The 17,561-nt window shown below is 32.7% G+C and overlaps 6 protein-coding genes across 10 annotated transcripts; 2 read left to right on the top strand and 4 right to left on the bottom strand.

Moving 5' to 3' along the window:
• Positions 1 to 49: 49 nt before the first annotated feature.
• On the bottom strand, positions 50 to 6,922 carry LOC105230462 (regulator of gene activity). Of its 5 annotated transcripts, none has more exons than XM_011211245.4 (9): positions 6,163 to 6,922; positions 5,795 to 6,098; positions 4,389 to 4,524; positions 4,127 to 4,290; positions 3,812 to 4,046; positions 2,005 to 2,313; positions 874 to 1,078; positions 627 to 791; positions 50 to 365 (listed from the first exon to the last, which is right to left on the bottom strand). In XM_011211245.4, the coding sequence occupies exons 3-9, from the start codon at positions 4,519 to 4,521 to the stop codon at positions 167 to 169; spliced, it is 1,410 nt and encodes a 469-aa protein (XP_011209547.1). In that variant the 5' UTR covers positions 4,522 to 4,524; positions 5,795 to 6,098; positions 6,163 to 6,922; the 3' UTR covers positions 50 to 166. The 5 variants fall into 5 exon arrangements, with proteins under 5 accessions (XP_011209547.1, XP_011209546.2, XP_011209545.2 ...); XM_011211244.4 differs by having other exon boundaries at positions 3,830 to 4,046; positions 4,127 to 4,320; positions 6,163 to 6,679; XM_011211243.4 differs by having other exon boundaries at positions 4,127 to 4,320; positions 6,163 to 6,678.
• Positions 6,923 to 7,249: 327 nt separating this feature from the next.
• On the top strand, positions 7,250 to 11,978 carry LOC105230466 (V-type proton ATPase subunit E). The gene is made up of 5 exons (XM_011211250.4): positions 7,250 to 7,384; positions 7,516 to 7,630; positions 8,853 to 9,065; positions 9,147 to 9,473; positions 9,575 to 11,978. The coding sequence occupies exons 2-5, from the start codon at positions 7,598 to 7,600 to the stop codon at positions 9,680 to 9,682; spliced, it is 681 nt and encodes a 226-aa protein (XP_011209552.1). The 5' UTR covers positions 7,250 to 7,384; positions 7,516 to 7,597; the 3' UTR covers positions 9,683 to 11,978.
• A 384-nt stretch (positions 11,979 to 12,362) lies between these two features.
• LOC105230467 (copper homeostasis protein cutC homolog) lies at positions 12,363 to 13,955 on the bottom strand. Its single transcript, XM_029552040.2, has one exon. It carries the CDS (start codon positions 13,776 to 13,778, stop codon positions 13,008 to 13,010), a length of 771 nt encoding a protein of 256 aa, XP_029407900.2. The 5' UTR covers positions 13,779 to 13,955; the 3' UTR covers positions 12,363 to 13,007.
• A 350-nt stretch (positions 13,956 to 14,305) lies between these two features.
• On the top strand, positions 14,306 to 16,146 carry LOC109579186 (dihydroorotate dehydrogenase (quinone), mitochondrial). Its single transcript, XM_011211253.4, has 3 exons — positions 14,306 to 14,640; positions 14,753 to 14,962; positions 15,023 to 16,146. Exons 1-3 carry the CDS (start codon positions 14,578 to 14,580, stop codon positions 15,980 to 15,982), a joined length of 1,233 nt encoding a protein of 410 aa, XP_011209555.2. The 5' UTR covers positions 14,306 to 14,577; the 3' UTR covers positions 15,983 to 16,146.
• LOC109579848 (SRA stem-loop-interacting RNA-binding protein, mitochondrial) lies at positions 16,069 to 16,439 on the bottom strand. Its single transcript, XM_019991824.3, has one exon. It carries the CDS (start codon positions 16,437 to 16,439, stop codon positions 16,179 to 16,181), a length of 261 nt encoding a protein of 86 aa, XP_019847383.1. The 3' UTR covers positions 16,069 to 16,178.
• Positions 16,440 to 16,490: 51 nt separating this feature from the next.
• On the bottom strand, positions 16,491 to 17,545 carry LOC105230470 (histone-arginine methyltransferase METTL23). The gene is made up of 2 exons (XM_011211254.4): positions 17,189 to 17,545; positions 16,491 to 17,081 (listed from the first exon to the last, which is right to left on the bottom strand). The coding sequence occupies exons 1-2, from the start codon at positions 17,426 to 17,428 to the stop codon at positions 16,491 to 16,493; spliced, it is 831 nt and encodes a 276-aa protein (XP_011209556.2). The 5' UTR covers positions 17,429 to 17,545.
• Positions 17,546 to 17,561: the final 16 nt, after the last annotated feature.

Genomic DNA, 17,561 nt, shown 5'->3' with positions numbered 1-17,561 from the left:
ATGTATTATCCTTGCAAAATTAAGAAATAAGAAATATTAGTACACATAGTTAACTCAAAGTTCTTAATATTTTCTTTTATTTTTCATCATGATTTTTACCTTATTTTCAAAAAAAGATTTTTTTTAGATTTTTTTCATGTTTTTTGTTTTGTATATTTTATTAATATTATACAGACTGTCCATTCATGTTCACTAACGCAGATATATTGGGACATTTATCTAATTTTTCGGCATCGATTTGGAAATCTTTGGACATGCGTTTCCAACTTTGCGCATCGAAGTAGTAAAATTTTCCTTGATTATTACCAGGAATTCGAGTAATCCATATTTTCTCTTCTATGTGAAATCTCCAATCGCGGCCATAACTATGCATGAGAACATAAACATTTTATTAAATATAAGTATTTTGTTGGCAAACGATTTAACGATGCTGGTATATAACTGAGTATAGGTGAAGGAACATACATGTTTCCATAAAAATGTTACATTTGTATTTTAAATAAATCATGGGAACATTATAGTACTATATTTTCGGGAAAATAATTCAAATTTTAAAATAATATTTGAAAATTCACATAACTCAGTTATATTCAGGCAGATTTGTTTTTTTTTGGTACAATACTTACAGTTCCGCAGCGGCCATCATTTGCCAAATGTCGCCGATATTCGTGTAGAACAAGAAAAAGAGCAGATCTTCTTGCAGCTTATTCAGTAACGGTGCGGACAGTTTATCCTTTATCGCATAATTGATCAGATATTCGGTTGGCACGTTGCATTCAACGTCTTGTACTCTGTTTGCATATAATTGAAAAGTGAGACAAAAGACAAAAATTAGTAAACAAGTATAGTTTAAATGAGAAATATCTAACAGACCTGCAGGGATGATCCGCAAACGGTCCAGCGAAGGTAGGATGTAAACTTTCCTGTGAATTCAAATTCAGACCGAGACCGGTAAGATCATTTCCTAACGCTAACGTCACTAAATTTGGATCCGACTCCGCCGCCCGTATGAATGTAAGCAGACCCACCATGCCAAATTGGTTATTCACCATACTCGCTGGGATGTTTGTGACCTTGCCTAAACATTGGACAGATTTCAACATTAGTAACGAGTAAAAAATGCAAACGATTTCCATTTTTATAAACATTAAATGTACGTATAAGGGTTCTGTAGAGATGGGAATAAACTTATGACATTATGTATTTATGAAAAAAGCAATGTATTGCAACAAAAACAACGTTATGTGAACTAACTATAAACATTTGAGTTGAAGAACTAAATTGAATATTTAATGAGACGAAGCGATTGTATGTAGGTGTGGTGAAACTTTACTTCAATTAACAAGTAACAAACTTGTTATTATAAAAAATTGAACAAACAAAGAAATAAATCGCACACAGTATACCTAAACTAAGAAAAACAGTTATGTTTGTTGGAATATTAAAAAAAAATCATTTTATTCAAAGTTAGTGGGTAAGTACAGAGATCGTATAAGTTGAAGAAGGTTCTATACTCAAAAATTGTCTGAGATGTCAGTAGGGATGTATTGTCTAGTATAAGTTTGTAGCATTATATATAGAACATATTTTGAAATCCCCGCAGGAAACCTTACTATTTAAATTTATAACTATGTATATTCATTCAGTTACAAAAAGACACACGATTTGTTCTGCGCATAGGAAAACAACAAAGAGTGCTGAATTATACATGTATTAGCTGGTTTTAGGCACGAACTAATATTTTAAATATAGAAACATCATAATTACTTTGTAGTCAAAGCTAATTATGTAGACGGAATAAATGCAACAAACTTCAAATTCCCATCTCCATTGGTTCCAAATTGTTATTTATTTTGAAATTTTTAACAAAATGCAAACAAAAAAAATGCGTGCGTGAGTGCGTTGTTTTTGTTTTACAGAAAACGAAACAAAAAATTGTTAAAACCAAAATCATAATGAATGAGCGGGTAAGGTAAGAGCGAGACACGCTTATAAAAAATTTACCATCAGGTGAGGTTTGCACTCCGCTTTTCACAAGTTTATCATTGCTGGAATTATCGTGTTGATGGTCGATGCCTCTACCACTACTGCCGCCACCACTACTACCGCTAACGCCAACGCCACTCCCAACGGCACCTAACCCACTGCCGCCCACAATTGAGTTCATCGTCTTTTCCGTGCCGTCCAAATTGTTTTCCGTGATGCCCGAATTCGTTGTACCGTCGGAGATTTGAGTGCCCGGTAACGCAGGGAAATCTTCATTAGACATGGTGAATTCCGATTGTTCCGACGTTGGTTGTTTGACCATGCCGACTGTACGTATATAACCCATATATGTAGGTATATTATATATATATATATATTTATGTATATAAATATATTTGTATATTTTATTGAATATATGGATATCAAGGGCGCAGTTTGAGCGTTCGTTTTAATGCACGGCAACGATGTGAGTCAGGACGAAAACGAAAACGAGAACAAGAAAATAGAAACGGATAACCCCATTATGAAGAAAGCGTGGCCAAATTAAATTTACTATTTATTATATGTATTTATATATATATATATAAGTAGTTGTAGATGTAGTATATAAGAAAATTGTCTAATGAATTACTTGGCTTTTTTCTGTTCATTTTACATGATACATTTTAATTACAAAAATTCAAATGTTTTCCCAGTTACATATATACGTCCTGAAGTTGACTACACCACAACCACAATGTGTTTGTTGCGCTAACAGGATCTCCTCTACACATAGAGCATATATGTATGTTTATGAGTTTAATGTTTGATTGAAAATTTTCAAACACGCACCAGTATAAAATATATAAAGAAATATTGAGTAGTCCAAAGAAAAAGTAATTAATACGAGAGTATACAAATTTGTTTCAGATTATTGTGTTCATGATCATAGCTGCATATATAGACTTTGTAAAAGTTATATAAAAGCTTTCCTGAAACTCCAACTAATGTGTGGACAAATGAAATAGCCGCGATGCTACTTAATCAGTACTTAAGTGATGAAGTTCAATATTTCAATTAACATAGGAAAATGTAAAACTTAATGCCACTATCATTATGAACACAATTAAATTAAAAGACAAGATGGAGTAGCTATGTATGTACCAAAAAGTAAGTGAAGCAACAAAGATGTGCGCATGCGCTGTTAAAATATATTTTTTGAAAATGTTTTTTGTTTCTTTTAAAAACAACTAATATTATCCCGGCACCTCCACCTTAACGGTTAATAAAAAGTATTGCTCAATGTATAAAATAATTTTAAATATGCGTCTGTTTATAAATAATTACACACATACATATGTTACTGCTAATAGAAGCTAGATTTTATATAAGATATGGATCGCTTTAATATTGAAATTAAAAATATACAAAGGCTTAAAAAACTGTGTATTTCATGTTTAATCAACTTTTCGATAAAATTCCACTGCAATGCTAATTCGAAGAGGAATATTGGATACGAATTTGGTACATTACTGTCCTTATTTTTTTATTTCTTTGAAGAACAATATGAAGGTAATTTTGTTAAGTTTTCTATTCAAAATTCTTAATAAAAATATATTATTTTTCTGAAAAGTTAATTAGAAAACTCTTGCACCAACGACCGAACGCAAATTGCACTATTTGCATGCTCCAATATATCAAATAATTTTTCGTATGAATGAGCATATGTATGTATGCGCATTATTTACACAACTGCATAATATACATGGAGCAATCTTGTTGTACTTAAAATAATTAATTATAATAAAGAAAAATTTGTTTGTAAGGATATCGTTGAAGAACTCACAAGAGGTAAAGAAATTACCATAAGGTTTGCTTCCCGGTGGCTGGAGGGGATTCGTCTGAGGCAGTGATTGATCGTTTTGGCCACGCACATTCGTCAACGATGGAAATTCCGTTGGATCGAGCAGCGCGGGCGTTGCCGTATCTCCACTGCCACCAAAAACCGTGGGAAAACCACTTGCACCTCCTCCAGTACCGTAGCCACCGCGTCCGGATTGCATAAAACTGCCCATATTCGACTGAAGAAATGTAAATTTTTTATTATTAAAAACATTATAAGAAATATATATCTTAAGTCTGATGTTTTGTGAAAACTCACCATAGGGCCGCCACCTAACGCCTGCATAGCTCGTCGTTCGAACGTTTGTTGACCAAAAATATTCGCGCGACCACCTCTCGATAACGCCGGACCGCCCACAGACAATTGTGCATTGCGATTCGGTGAGAGTTGAGGTTGTTGCGTTTGTCCGTAATTTGCACCGCCTAAAGAAATGTCATATACAATTTTTTTATCTAAATTTTATAAAAATGCCAACAAGGGAAAATATAAAATATACAAAACCAATTTTGTAAAACCTTACCCGTTGGGAACATGCCAGACGTAGGTGTTACATGACCGGACAGTGAACTACCACCAAATCCACCTGTAGTTCGCCCCGCCATTGAGGTGTTTGCTAAACTTCTCGGAGGTTGTTGAAAATTTAAATTCGCCATAATCTGTAATACAAAAAAAAAGTTGAGTAATTTTATTTTTAATAATAAGATACTTAACATATTCGTATTTTTATGTATACAATATTAGACCCAACTGCGAATCGTATAACTTCTACTACTACGGAAGAAGGCAATATAGTACAAGTTGCGCGCATGCGTAAATATCCATTTGAACGGAAAAGTAAGTGCGCATGATGTAGAAAAAGAGAAAACAAACGAAACGTGAGGTATCTTTTACGTTATATTGGTAAGGATAATCGCTCAGTTATAAAAAACTCAAGCAACTATTCCGTTTTAGTCTTACATTCGGCCAACTTTTTAAAGGTATCATAGAACACACACGCACACCTTTTGACCAAAAATAGAATGCAATAATTGGCAGAAATGTGGTGAAGAATATGATTTCATATAAAGACGCAAAAAAAATTAAGTGAATTATTTAAGATTAATTGAGTTTTATAAATTGATTTTTGCGTATAAATATATGTATATCGAAAAATTACAATTTATAAGTAATAACAAACGCATATTCCATCAGTAATTTTTATAAAATTCACTTATGTACTATATGTACATACGTACGTAATATATAGTAAATATGATATGACTTGGTTCTGACGGAATGCAAAGCCACTAAATATCTAGAGATAAACAAGAATTGCTACGAATTGCAGCATTCTTGATAAATAATAAACAAAAATCCTAACAACAAAAACATAACACTTGCACATTCACATGGATGTTAGCCTAACGCCAAATCGAGAGTTTAGACAGTCTGTTGAATTTACTCGTTGCATAGTGGCCGCCTGCATTTTCAGCATTTGGCTTTTAGCTCCTGACTATAGATTGAGCCTATTAGGGAACTTCTCTGTTACCTAAGTGATTCCGTAATTGCATTTGTGCAAAACTATTCGCTTTGTACTGACAGTAAGTAAACATGATTGTATAAGTACATATGAATATTATACCATAGATTGATGATAATAGCACAAAGTGTCCGGAAGTCTGATAAGGTTTAATGGAAATTACCTAAGTAAAATTTGGACTTGAAAAGTTTTAAGTTGACATATTTACAAAATATGTAACACAAAGGCAACACTTTTTTTAAATAACCGTTATTGTTTGTTGCTCTAATTCTCTGCATAATTTCAAGATCATTTGATGAAAACTTTCCGCTCTTCTTACTCTCCTGATTTATTGATAACTTTTCACTTACACTCTTTTTATTAATTTTTTGGTAATATTAACATATTTGCTGGGTTTATGAACTCACCCAGGTATTTCCCTTTCTCCACTGTTCTTTGCTGTTTTTTTCCACACGATCGACACACTGTAATTGTTGCGTTCACCGCATCTAACATTCCAAGTGACCTGTTTACCACAGGAATTCGAGCGCACGCCAAAACGTCGCTACTTTTGCTACACTGTGTCCGATACTCTTAAATTATGGCAGTGTCTCAAATAGCGTTTCTAGTTCTTCTTCCGATTTTAAATTGAAGCAAAACAGTTGAAAATAATAAACCAATACAATGTTAATGGTAATTCCTTCCGAGTGCTTTTGCTAAAGCAGTTCTTGCCTGCGTATGAAATATGAAAATGTTAAGACGTATGTTGGTAACAATTGAAGATTTCACAGCTTACGGTAGCATACGAAGATTGTTAAACAGCGACCAATCACAATTGGCTTTTTTTATTTTATAAGGTTTTAAAAGCGAATTTAGACTCAATTGGATATATATACATATACAGCTGGTATCGGTTTATTTGCCGATACAAAGGCGATGTTGGCTCATGGAATATTTGACGTTATTTTGACCAATATTATAATTTAGTGTTGGTATTTTTTTTTTAAGAAACACTTCGCCTGCACTCTTACGGTGCCTTGGAAAGACGAAACGACAATTTTGCCTCTTTCCTATTGGCGGTTTTGAGTAGCCTGTTCACGACAGGTTTTTAGTCCTTTTTCTTATTCTTTACGATTTTCGCACGAGAAACATTAAATTTACATTTGTAAATCTCATGTAAAATGCACTTTCTACCTCCTTTGCACTTGCACTTTTACACTTTTTTGTTCACAAAAAATTGATTTCAATTTTTCACACAATTTTCTAACACTCTGCGAAACGACAATGGCGACACGAACACCACGAACGAGACAACGAACGAGTAGCTGAATTAACGCTGAATAAACACCAAGGCTGTAGAAACGCAGAGTCGTACCAGAATAATATAAAATTGTTTCTTATTTCCAAAAAACTATATCAAAATATAAATGTTTTTTATATTAATATACTGTCAATTAATGAACATCAAATGTGTTGTATTAGAAGACAGAAAAATGTTTTTTACTTTAGGTAAATAGTATATGCATGTTGAGTGTTTTTCAGTCCAATAAGTAAAGGCAAATAAGAATCCATTCAAATCTGATTGGACATATTACCGTATGATCCACTTTCCATTCACACAAAAAGAAGATTTTAATAGCCAACGCATTTAATTGATTTAATATTTCTCATATGTTAGTTATCAATTTATTGTCGTTGTTAAATCGTATTAAGCTTTTCTGCGAAGACTCACATTAATTGCGATTTGTAGAAACATTGTATAATAAAAATAAATTATATGAAACAATAAATAAAAGCAGTGAGAAATAATTGAGGTTTTTTCATAATTGAGGAATTTCGGAAGTGATACAACTCTGCAATTAATTTGACATTTTAATATGAGGGATTTTATTTCGAAGTGGGAAATTTCCCCAATCATATGATCGAAAAAGATTGTAACCAGTCGAAAAATTTTACACGACGGACCGACTTGGAGTAGCGCACACGCACACATTTCTACCTATTCTACTTTTCTGCAAGTAAAATTAATTTTCATATATCCAGAATTCTTCAGTTCTGCTATTTTTACTCCAATAATTTTTTTGATAATTGTAAAATTTGGCTGATAAACTCTGAAACTAAAGCTGAGTATACTTACTTGAATTTACAGGAATCGTGAGATTGTGAAAACTGAATTCCATCGGCGGAATCTGAAAATTATTCTGTGAACGAAATAAAAAAAAATTGCAAAGATGGCACTCAGCGACGCAGATGTACAAAAACAGGTGAGTAAAATTGCATTTGCGGATTAGATTATCGTTTCGTGGTTTTTGAGTGATTATTCAATATTAATTTGGAATAATTGAATGAAATATTTAATATGGCTGTAGTAAATTGAAAGATAGTAAATTTGGCAGCCATCATGTCATGGGATGTATGTCATGTGAATACGACATAAAGTGTATGATAAATTGTAAAGACAAGTTATGTGATCGTGCAACGTTTACTAATTGATTTTCTATAGGCTTCAAATAAGTTTGTGATAATTTATATAATTATCCCAAATGCATTTTTTTTAATTTTTAAGTTTTTCACATCCAATTGGAAGTTTGTGAGTTTTAATATCAATGGTGCTAGTCATGTGACCAACCGAAAGTTGTGTTATACGTGTGAAAGAGACAACAGAAGTATAAATGCATGCTTAAACAGAGAACATAAAAGTACAGGTATCCCTCGAATAACACGGTTAATTGGTTCCGTGTTATTCGAAATCGTGTTATTTGAAATTTAAAAGGTAAAACTTTATAAACGCAATAATTTTTAAATTACATATGTTCAACCACTGTCACTCTCCAAAGATTGATTTGTTTTTCCATGAAGAGGTAGAGGATCCTTAAATTTCAATTTTTAAAAGGAATTTTCGCGGCTTCGTGTAATTCGAACCCCGTGTTATTCGAGGGTTGTCGCAATTTTTAACCGTGCTATTCGAGATTTCGTGCAACTCAAGTACCGTGCTATTCGAGGGATACCTGTAGTATGTTTGATGTTCTCTGGCTTAAATGCTTACGAAAGGCATTTATCTCATTTTAGTATGTTGTTAAATGCTAATAGTTTGAAAAAAGTTGTGAAGGAAAGTAATGCTCGGTCCAACAATGGTTATTAGAATAGCTAAGGATGTCTTATTGGATGGACAAGAGTGTAAATGTAATCCTTATAAATATGTTATCACATGTTTGTAAATAAGGCTCTTATCAATAAATACCACCTGGCTAGTAGTACTATTCATTTCTATTAATATTGCCGGAGCTAATCTTAAAAAATGGTGGTAGTAAATTTGAGGTTTAGATGGAAAGCGCAAAAGAAACTAAAAATGTGTTTTACTTTGACCAACGAGAATCATGTGATTCGAACAAGTAGGTGTAGTGTTTAAAAATAATGTATTACAGGTTTCTTTTTCAAAATCACAATCGAAATACCTATAATGTATTCACATTTGTTTCAATACAGATCAAGCATATGATGGCTTTCATTGAGCAGGAAGCCAATGAAAAAGCTGAAGAAATTGATGCTAAAGCAGAGGAAGAATTTAACATTGAGAAGGGACGTCTTGTGCAACAACAACGCCTTAAGATTATGGAATACTATGAAAAGAAGGAGAAACAAGTTGAACTGCAGAAGAAGATTCAATCATCGAATATGCTGAATCAAGCTCGTTTGAAGGTATATTTTATATTACATGCCGCATAAAATAAAATCAAGTTAAAAATATAAAATTTTAATAACTTAATTGTTAACTTCTAGGTACTGAAAGTGCGTGAAGATCATGTACGCAATGTGTTAGATGAAGCACGTCGTCGCCTTGGTGAAGTTACCAAGAATCCCAGTGAATACAAAGAGGTATTGCAGAAACTTATCTTGCAAGCGCTGTACCAGGCCATGGAGCCGAGTGTCACCCTACGCTGCCGTCAGGCCGATATTGGTCTAATAAATGAAGTGCTGCCCGCCACTGTTGAGGAATATAAGCAACAAATTGGCAAAGATGTAAATGTACATATTGATACGGATAATCATCTTTCGGCAGACACCTGCGGTGGAATCGAGTTGATTGCGCTCAATGGACGTCTAAAGGTATTTATAGTTATTTTTTTTTTTAGTTATCAAAATTGTTAGTTGATTTAGTTTTATTTTGAAATAATAATATATTACTAATGCGTTTATTTTATTTTAAGGTGCCCAACACCCTGGAGTCCAGACTAGAATTGATTGCGCAACAACTTGTGCCAGAAATTCGTAACGCTTTGTTCGGTCGCAATGTCAATCGTAAATTCACCGATTAAATATTTTAAGTGTAAACACTATGCAACAAACAAAACCAACAGACATACATATATAGTTAAACGATGAAAAGAAGAAATTAAAAATTAAAAGAAAAGGTAGTTAAATGCGGGTTTATAATTTAATTTTACAAAGAAAAAAATATTCATTTACTGAAAATTAATTGTTAGCTAAAAGAGTCAAATTTTACAGCGAATGGAAGAAATATCGAAATGAGATGATAATGTAATGTGGAATGAAAACAGTGTTTGATAAAAAAAAGACTCCCTAGTGAGTTTTCTTGGAATCGAAAGAAGAGAAGACAAACCGAATGACCTCCTAACAATTATTGTGAATATAATTTAGAAATCAAACTGTGAAAGTGCTAGTACACTTCATAATAATAATCCATTCAAAGATTTGCTGCCGTTGCAAAGTATACAAATATTTGTTTATGCATATTTAAAAACCAGTACACAACAACTTGTGCTGTTAATTTAAATCTACGTTAGCGAACTTCTATATAGATGTATGCATTGCTATTAAAATCACGAAAACTAAAAAAAACGGCAAAAAATTAGTAAATGATCATTTGACAAAACAGCATCATATATGTTATTTTGAGTTGTTTAACTTAATAAAACAAAAATTCATAACTAAGCATTAAACTATCTAATAACAAAAACATATTCATAAATTGTATAAAATCAATACATACTCACACGTTATATACATTCCTGTACAAAAAAATTATGCTCGCTTAGAAATTTGAATGTTTATTTTGTTCGGATGCGGAAGTGGTAGCTGATAGAGCAGTTTTACATACTTTTGTTTCCTTGAACTTTCAATGGAAATTTCAAACCGTTTTTTTTTTCTATAACACCGGTTTGCTACCTCTGTTTTGATTTCCTTTATATACTTTTATTGAGTTTTGATGCACTTTAATCATTGTTTGTTGCCTAATGTTAACCAACTTATATAGCAATAGAGAATCTTGTTTAGATTTAACAAACACTTAATATTACAACTCTACGGTAACCACATTTATTCGGCAAAATAAGCGTAAATCGGCGACAGGCGGCAGTAACGGATAAGCAAATGAAATTTTTTCGCTGACATTGTATTACGTTTACTGCACGTGCGGGCAGATATGGGCAGTGTTATATATTTTCGTAATTTGCAGTTATAAATATGTAGTATGCAAAATGTGAATTGCACTAAATTCGTGCTCTTAACATGTTGTAAAATGGTGGGCAAAAAAAATTCGGCATTGCCGCATTACAAACACTGAAATAAATGCTTTTCATGTTGACTATTAGCAGAACAGAAAAGTGGTTAATTTCACTGTGCGAAATGCAGCGCCCACCAGCAAAATGTGTTTTGAAAACGAATTTTTACGCATTGTTTGTAAAAAGCGTGGAAATCAAGTAGTTGTTTGTTTGTTGGTTGAACAAAAAAATAGTGTTGGGGACTTTACAGTTAAAAATATATTCTACTACAGTTTTCGTGCGTATAGAAGGATGTTCCAGTAGTGTTGTTTTCAAAGTATTTGCAAGTACTTAAAGGTTCGTTGTGTTGCTTTTTTGGTGGTAACTCACTAATTTATTCATTATAATCAGTGTGTGTATATGTTTGCCACAATTTTTAGTAATCTAAATGTTATATTTAAAAAAATGTTTAAAAATGTTGGAAATATTGCTGCTGCAAATTAATAAAAAAAAATTGTAATAATAAAACAATATATTTTAACCTGCTGCCAGCCTAACTACTGCATTGCATAAAGAGTTATGTCGAAAAAAATTACAAAATCTTTTTTTTTGCACTCTGCGCTGCCTGCCATGTTGCTGCTGTTAAATGTGGTACAGACAATGTTTGTAAATTATAAATGTTTTATAATTGTTGTTTTTTTTAATGTTATTGATTTGTTCTTGCTCTTCTTTCGACTTTCTGTTAACTTTTAATAGTATTTTCTTTATAATTGTAAAATAAAAGGTTGCTTTTTGGCCATATGTGTAAACACAAAATATTTAACACAAAAAAAACATTTTGTCTTTTTGTTTTAATCAAAAATTGTTAGCCTATAGTTAATAAATACAATATTAAGAACTAACATACATACGCCCAAGTAAAACTTACATATGTACATCAAAAAACGATAATGGGACAATGTGTTAGATTTGTAGTTATCGTCATTGTTCTAAAATAGTATACATACATATACCTGCATATATACATATAAAATGATATTTAATAATAAATAAAGTTTAATAAAACAGTATTGGATTGCAACAAAGCGTTCGGAAATGGAAAAAAGTTAAATTGTATGTTGGTTTTTGTTGGGGAGGTACACTAGCGTTCGGTAATTGGTAATTTGCCTAAAATGTAAGCGTTGGACGCTGCAGTGTTTGCATGTGTTTCTTTATTTTTAAAAGGTTCTTTAATAAAACCACCACAATAATTCTTGACTGGCTACTTATCGCCTAGAATTTGAAAGTCTTTTCTATATATTATGTATATCTAGATGTGTTGACCCATTCTAATATTTCCTAGACAATATGTGTTTATTAACACCGTTAAAGTAAAAAAAATCAATGTTATATGTAGTTGTAAAAATTTAAACTTTACTTCATTTTGAAACTAAAAATAAAATATTTAATTATTAATAACAATTTAATTATAATTTCCATTTTTTTAAATTTAAAGTCTTACATACTCAAGATTTCGATGCTGAAACAACTTAATAACTTAATTTATTAAATTTATAAAAAACGGTTTAATACATGTATATTAAATATAATTGTTGGTAAAAAGTTAACGTTGCGTAATAAAGTAATCTGCAAATTATAAAGAAGTATGTAATTAAATCTATCGCTGTGTTCTCAATTACAATATAACTATTATAATAATCAAACCGTTTGTTGATTTTCTCTGGATATTACAATAAATATTACATATGTAGATACATATTGATGTAAATTTATTTTATTTATTTAAGTAAAATTAATAAAATAGGGTCATTTAAATTTTAAAGGACTATTTTATAAATACACACATATACATATATATACGAGGATATACATATAAATAAATAATATACATAAATATTATAAAAAAAAAGAATTTTATTAAAACTCAAATCGATTTCATCAAAGTGAACGATTTATTATAGATTATGAACGGTTTTGCTTCTAAAATTATGAGGTGAAAAGTAACCACGCAGAGTTCAAAAATGTCTTGTATTTAATAAGGAAGAGCGACGCTTTAGGGAAAAGTGTACATACTAATTTACATATGTATGTATGTGAAAATATATAAATTTTAATTTAGCTTCGGTAGTTTTTTTATTCTTTATTTTGCTGCCATAGCGATGGTAACCATTCTACGCACCACATTAACGTCTGTTGTCGCATAGGGAGACACGTCTTGCTTACCCATTGTTACATCGCAATCCATGCTCGCCACGCCGCCATTATTGGTTATCGCGCCAGCGGCTGCCTGTGCAGAAGCATGAAATTCTACGCATTTTGTAATTGTTAACAATTCATCCAAATTGCTTACACTAATACCAGCACCAGGCATTATAATTATATCACGATGCTTAGCAATGAGTTGTGCTAGATTATCACTACCCTCGATAGCGGAAACGCGAAAACCGCTACTGAGCAAACGTTTAAAACCTAATTCTTTTATGATGTTGACATTTTCATGCATTAATTGTGGATTAGTGAGATCGAATGCACGATGGAATGTAAGTGGCATGCCTCCAGTGCGCTCCAAAACACGTTGACATTTTTCCACATCGATGGAACGCTGTTCGGTAAGTGCGCCAAAGACAAATCCGTCAGCGCCATGGGAACGTAGTATATCCAAATCAAGTAATATCGCTTCTATTTCTGCATTTGAGTAAATAAAATCATTTCCTCGTCTTGGTCGTAGCATGCAATAAATTGGTATGGTTATAAGTTCCTTAAGTGTTTTCAGTGTACCTGGTGAAGGCGTTAAGCCTCCTTCAGTTAGCGCGGAACATAGTTCAATGCGTGAAGCACCGCCCTCGGCAGCGGCTAGTGCCGAAGCAATTGAATCGACACAAACCTCTAACTTTATATCGGTTGAGGACATTGTAGCCAATTTTTTATATTTAGACGACTATATATTTAAATACTTAAATTTGAATTAACTAAAAGCAGATATGTGTTTTATTTCTTACAGTTCCAAAATTATACTCTTTTTATAACGAAAATACAAATATCACCTGAAAACAAATAACAATAATGATCAAAACAAATTTATGAATGAAAAATTCAACATAGTTGCCAAGATTTTTAAAATTGTAATTGAACAGGGTGCAATAGTGGTGCCACAAATAAATTATAAAGTAAAATAAATACACAATTTATCGTTCAGTGCCACTGATAAAAAAAAAAAATATTATTTTAAATATATTCAAATTTTTATACTCTTGCAACATTTTGCTAGAGAGTGTTTGTAGTTTTGTTCACATAACGGTTGTATGCAAGCAAGCTGAAACTTAAATTGATTTATCTTGATGATTGCATTAGTAAAAAATCATCAAATTAAGATTGTTATAAAAACTAATTCGTTAATCTTTTGCAATTTGTTTTTTTTTTTTATTCATTTGCAGTACTCATTATAATAGTCATTCATAATAAATTGACCGAATCAGCTGTTAAGATATCACTACAGTGGGGCAACCGTGCCGTTGCACATTTCGTTATAGGTTTTAGCATTTTGTGTCAACGTGCAATCTTGGAGGAGCAAGAGAACTCCCCTATTATCTATTCAAATGAAATACATCACTGGTTATGTATTGAAGTTGGGATCTAATTCTTGTTGCCTTGATTTTGCTCAGTTGATTTTGTAATTCTACCGCTAAATATAAAATTTTATACAATAAAAAATGAGATTATCACATTTGCTGAATGCAATGACGGCGAGAGAACCAGTTTTGCCACGACGAAGGGTAAATGAAATATAAAGTAGTGGACTTACTGCAATAAATTTTATCATACGAACTTTCTTACATCGTAATTTTGTCCTTACATACAAAAGTTTAAACTTGTGCTTATCCACAGAACAAACTTAAATCTTTGGCGATTGTGACCACAGGCGCAACTATATTCTATGCGGGGTTTTGTATTTACAAAGGCAATGAAAAATTTTACAGGAACACTTTAATGCCTTTATCACGCTATTTGCCGGCGGAAACTAGTCATAAATTGGCCGTTCTGGCTTGTAAATATAAAGTGTTTCCAGCCTCGTCACTTCCAGATTCACATAATTTGGTTTGTATCCACAACTTTATAATATTTAAATATTAATACAAATGCTTTAGCATATTTCAGGCTGTTACATTTTTTGATAAAAGCATAACGAATCCAATCGGCATTGCTGCTGGCTTTGATAAGCAAGGTGAAGCTGTGGAGGGCTTACACAAATTAGGGTTTGGTTTCGTGGAAATTGGTTCAGTTACCCCTGAACCGCAGCCCGGCAATCCAGTACCACGTGTTTTTCGTTTAATCAACGATGAAGCTATTATAAATCGTTATGGATTCAATAGTGAAGGACATCGGGTGGTGTTTGACCGCTTAAATGAACTGAGGAATGTGCGAGGTTTCAACGGAGTGCTGGGTGTCAACCTAGGTAAAAATAAAACGTCGGAATCTCCGATTTCTGATTACGTGAATGGCGTAAAAGTGTTTGGTCCCATTGCTGATTATTTGGTTGTTAATGTGAGTAGTCCAAATACTCCAGGTTTAAGAGATTTACAAGGAAAAAAGGAGTTGGAACAGTTGCTAACAGCAATAATTGAAGCGCGAAATTCTTTAACGGTTAATAATAATATACCTATATTTTTGAAAATTTCCCCAGATATTACTAAACAAGATATAAATGACATTGTTAGCGTTATAAACAAGAAAAAATGTTGCGTTGAGGGATTAATAGTTTCCAATACAACAATAACACGCGATAATTTGAAAGAAGTTGAGTTGGCTAAAGAGGTTGGTGGTTTGAGCGGCCCACCTATACGTTCCAAATCGACCCAAATAATTGCTGAAGTATATGCACAAACAGGCGGTAAAATTCCCATTATTGGTGTCGGCGGCATTTCATCAGGTCAGGATGCGTTAGAAAAGTTGGAAGCAGGAGCCTCCTATTTGCAATTCTATACTGCCTTTATATATGAAGGACCGCCGGTTGTGCAACGCATTAAAAGAGAGCTATCTCAATTGCTGGCTGAGAAAGGGTATACGAGCGTGAAGGATGCTGTAGGCAAAAATTACAAAAGTTACCTTAATAAATGATTGTTAAATTTATAAAATACGTAAAAGTTTGTGCTCCTTTATAATATACTAAAAATGTATTGTTATTAAAAATAAAAACATGTATATATATGTCTTTTTGTAAAGTTTTACGAAATATTTTTAATAAAGAACTTTTTCAATAAATACAAGTGATAAAAATTTAACATGTCGATGACGATTTCTATTTCGCATATTCTTAAGAGTTGGCTGGCTGCACTTTGAGTACTCGTCCTTCGATGAAATGTGTATTTTTATTAGAAGCACTATTAAATCCATCGCGACTGCTAAATGATACGAAGCCATATCCCTTTGAGAAGCCTAGCTGTTTATCAAAAACAACGGCGGCATTTGCGACATGACCAAAATTGGAAAAATATGATTGTAATTCTTTTTGGCCAATGGTCCATGGTAGATTACCAACAAAAAGTTTATAAGAATTGCGTGCTATGCCAGACATTATGAATAATTCGTTATATTATTTTTAAATGAAAAATTACGTTACAAATTTTCACCGCTCCTTTGTGATTTCAAGTAGATGTATAGTATGATTGCCCATTAATTCCAAGAGGTCAACTCCAGAACTTTTACCCAAGTTGTCGATAATGATAGGCACTGATCGCAGTTTCCACTTCTTTAACAACGCCTCGATAGACCAATCGGCACTACGTTCTTGATATGTGCAAATAAACTTTGCGTCCTTGTTTCTTTCAAGTAAAAACGAAATGGTTACAAGTATGTCTTCAAAGACACTTGGGTCGTAAAAGCAATCTGCTCCTATTATCAAATCAAGGGGTCCTATGTTGAAAACACTGTTCAGTAGCAAACCCCAACTGAGACCGATAACTTCAATATCTTGTCCTGGTGCAAGATTATTTGCTAAGCAAGATTTGCGTATGTGTGCTAATGATTTTGGCAATATACAACTGTCGCTAAGTATAACACGTGCACCGCATTTAGCAGCCAATATACCAGGAAGTGCTGTGCCTGCGCCTAATTCGAGCACGCGCTTGCCTACAAGATTTCGACGATTTTCCCACAAAAACCAAGCCAATACCGGAGCACACGGCCAAGTATAGAAGGAGTAACCACTTTGTAAGAGCTGTGGAGATCAATTTAAGTTCGTTACATCATTGTTTCATACGTCCAATGTAAATAAAAAAACGTTTTGATAATTTAATTGTAGATAAAAGTATCGATAAGGCTTACCTCAGGTATTTGAACTTCTACTTTTTCCAAAGGTTCTGTTAATGCAGTGGTATCGCTTGAGATTCCAGTTTTTTGATTGGTAAATACAAATTTTCTAATATGCTCAGGAATTTCGTTACTACCAGCACCTACACTTGCGATTTGTGTACCTGCAGTACTTGTTGTTGCTGTCACCGTGGCCACAGCTGTTGTTGTTTGCTCGTTATCACTTTCTTCGCTCACTTGATAACCACTAGTCATTTTTAAATGATTTCAAGGGAAAGAAGAATTTAATATATATATAAAAATAATTTGTATTTATAATAAAGCCACGAAATTATTACAACGGGACTAAAACTAGCGGGGCTTTTAAAATGTCTGAAAAAATTACGAT

The sequence above is a fragment of the Bactrocera dorsalis genome, chromosome 2 (assembly GCF_023373825.1).
Source record: "Bactrocera dorsalis isolate Fly_Bdor chromosome 2, ASM2337382v1, whole genome shotgun sequence".
Taxonomy (NCBI): Eukaryota; Metazoa; Arthropoda; class Insecta; order Diptera; family Tephritidae; genus Bactrocera; species Bactrocera dorsalis.
This window is presented reverse-complemented; position numbering and strand designations above follow the sequence as displayed.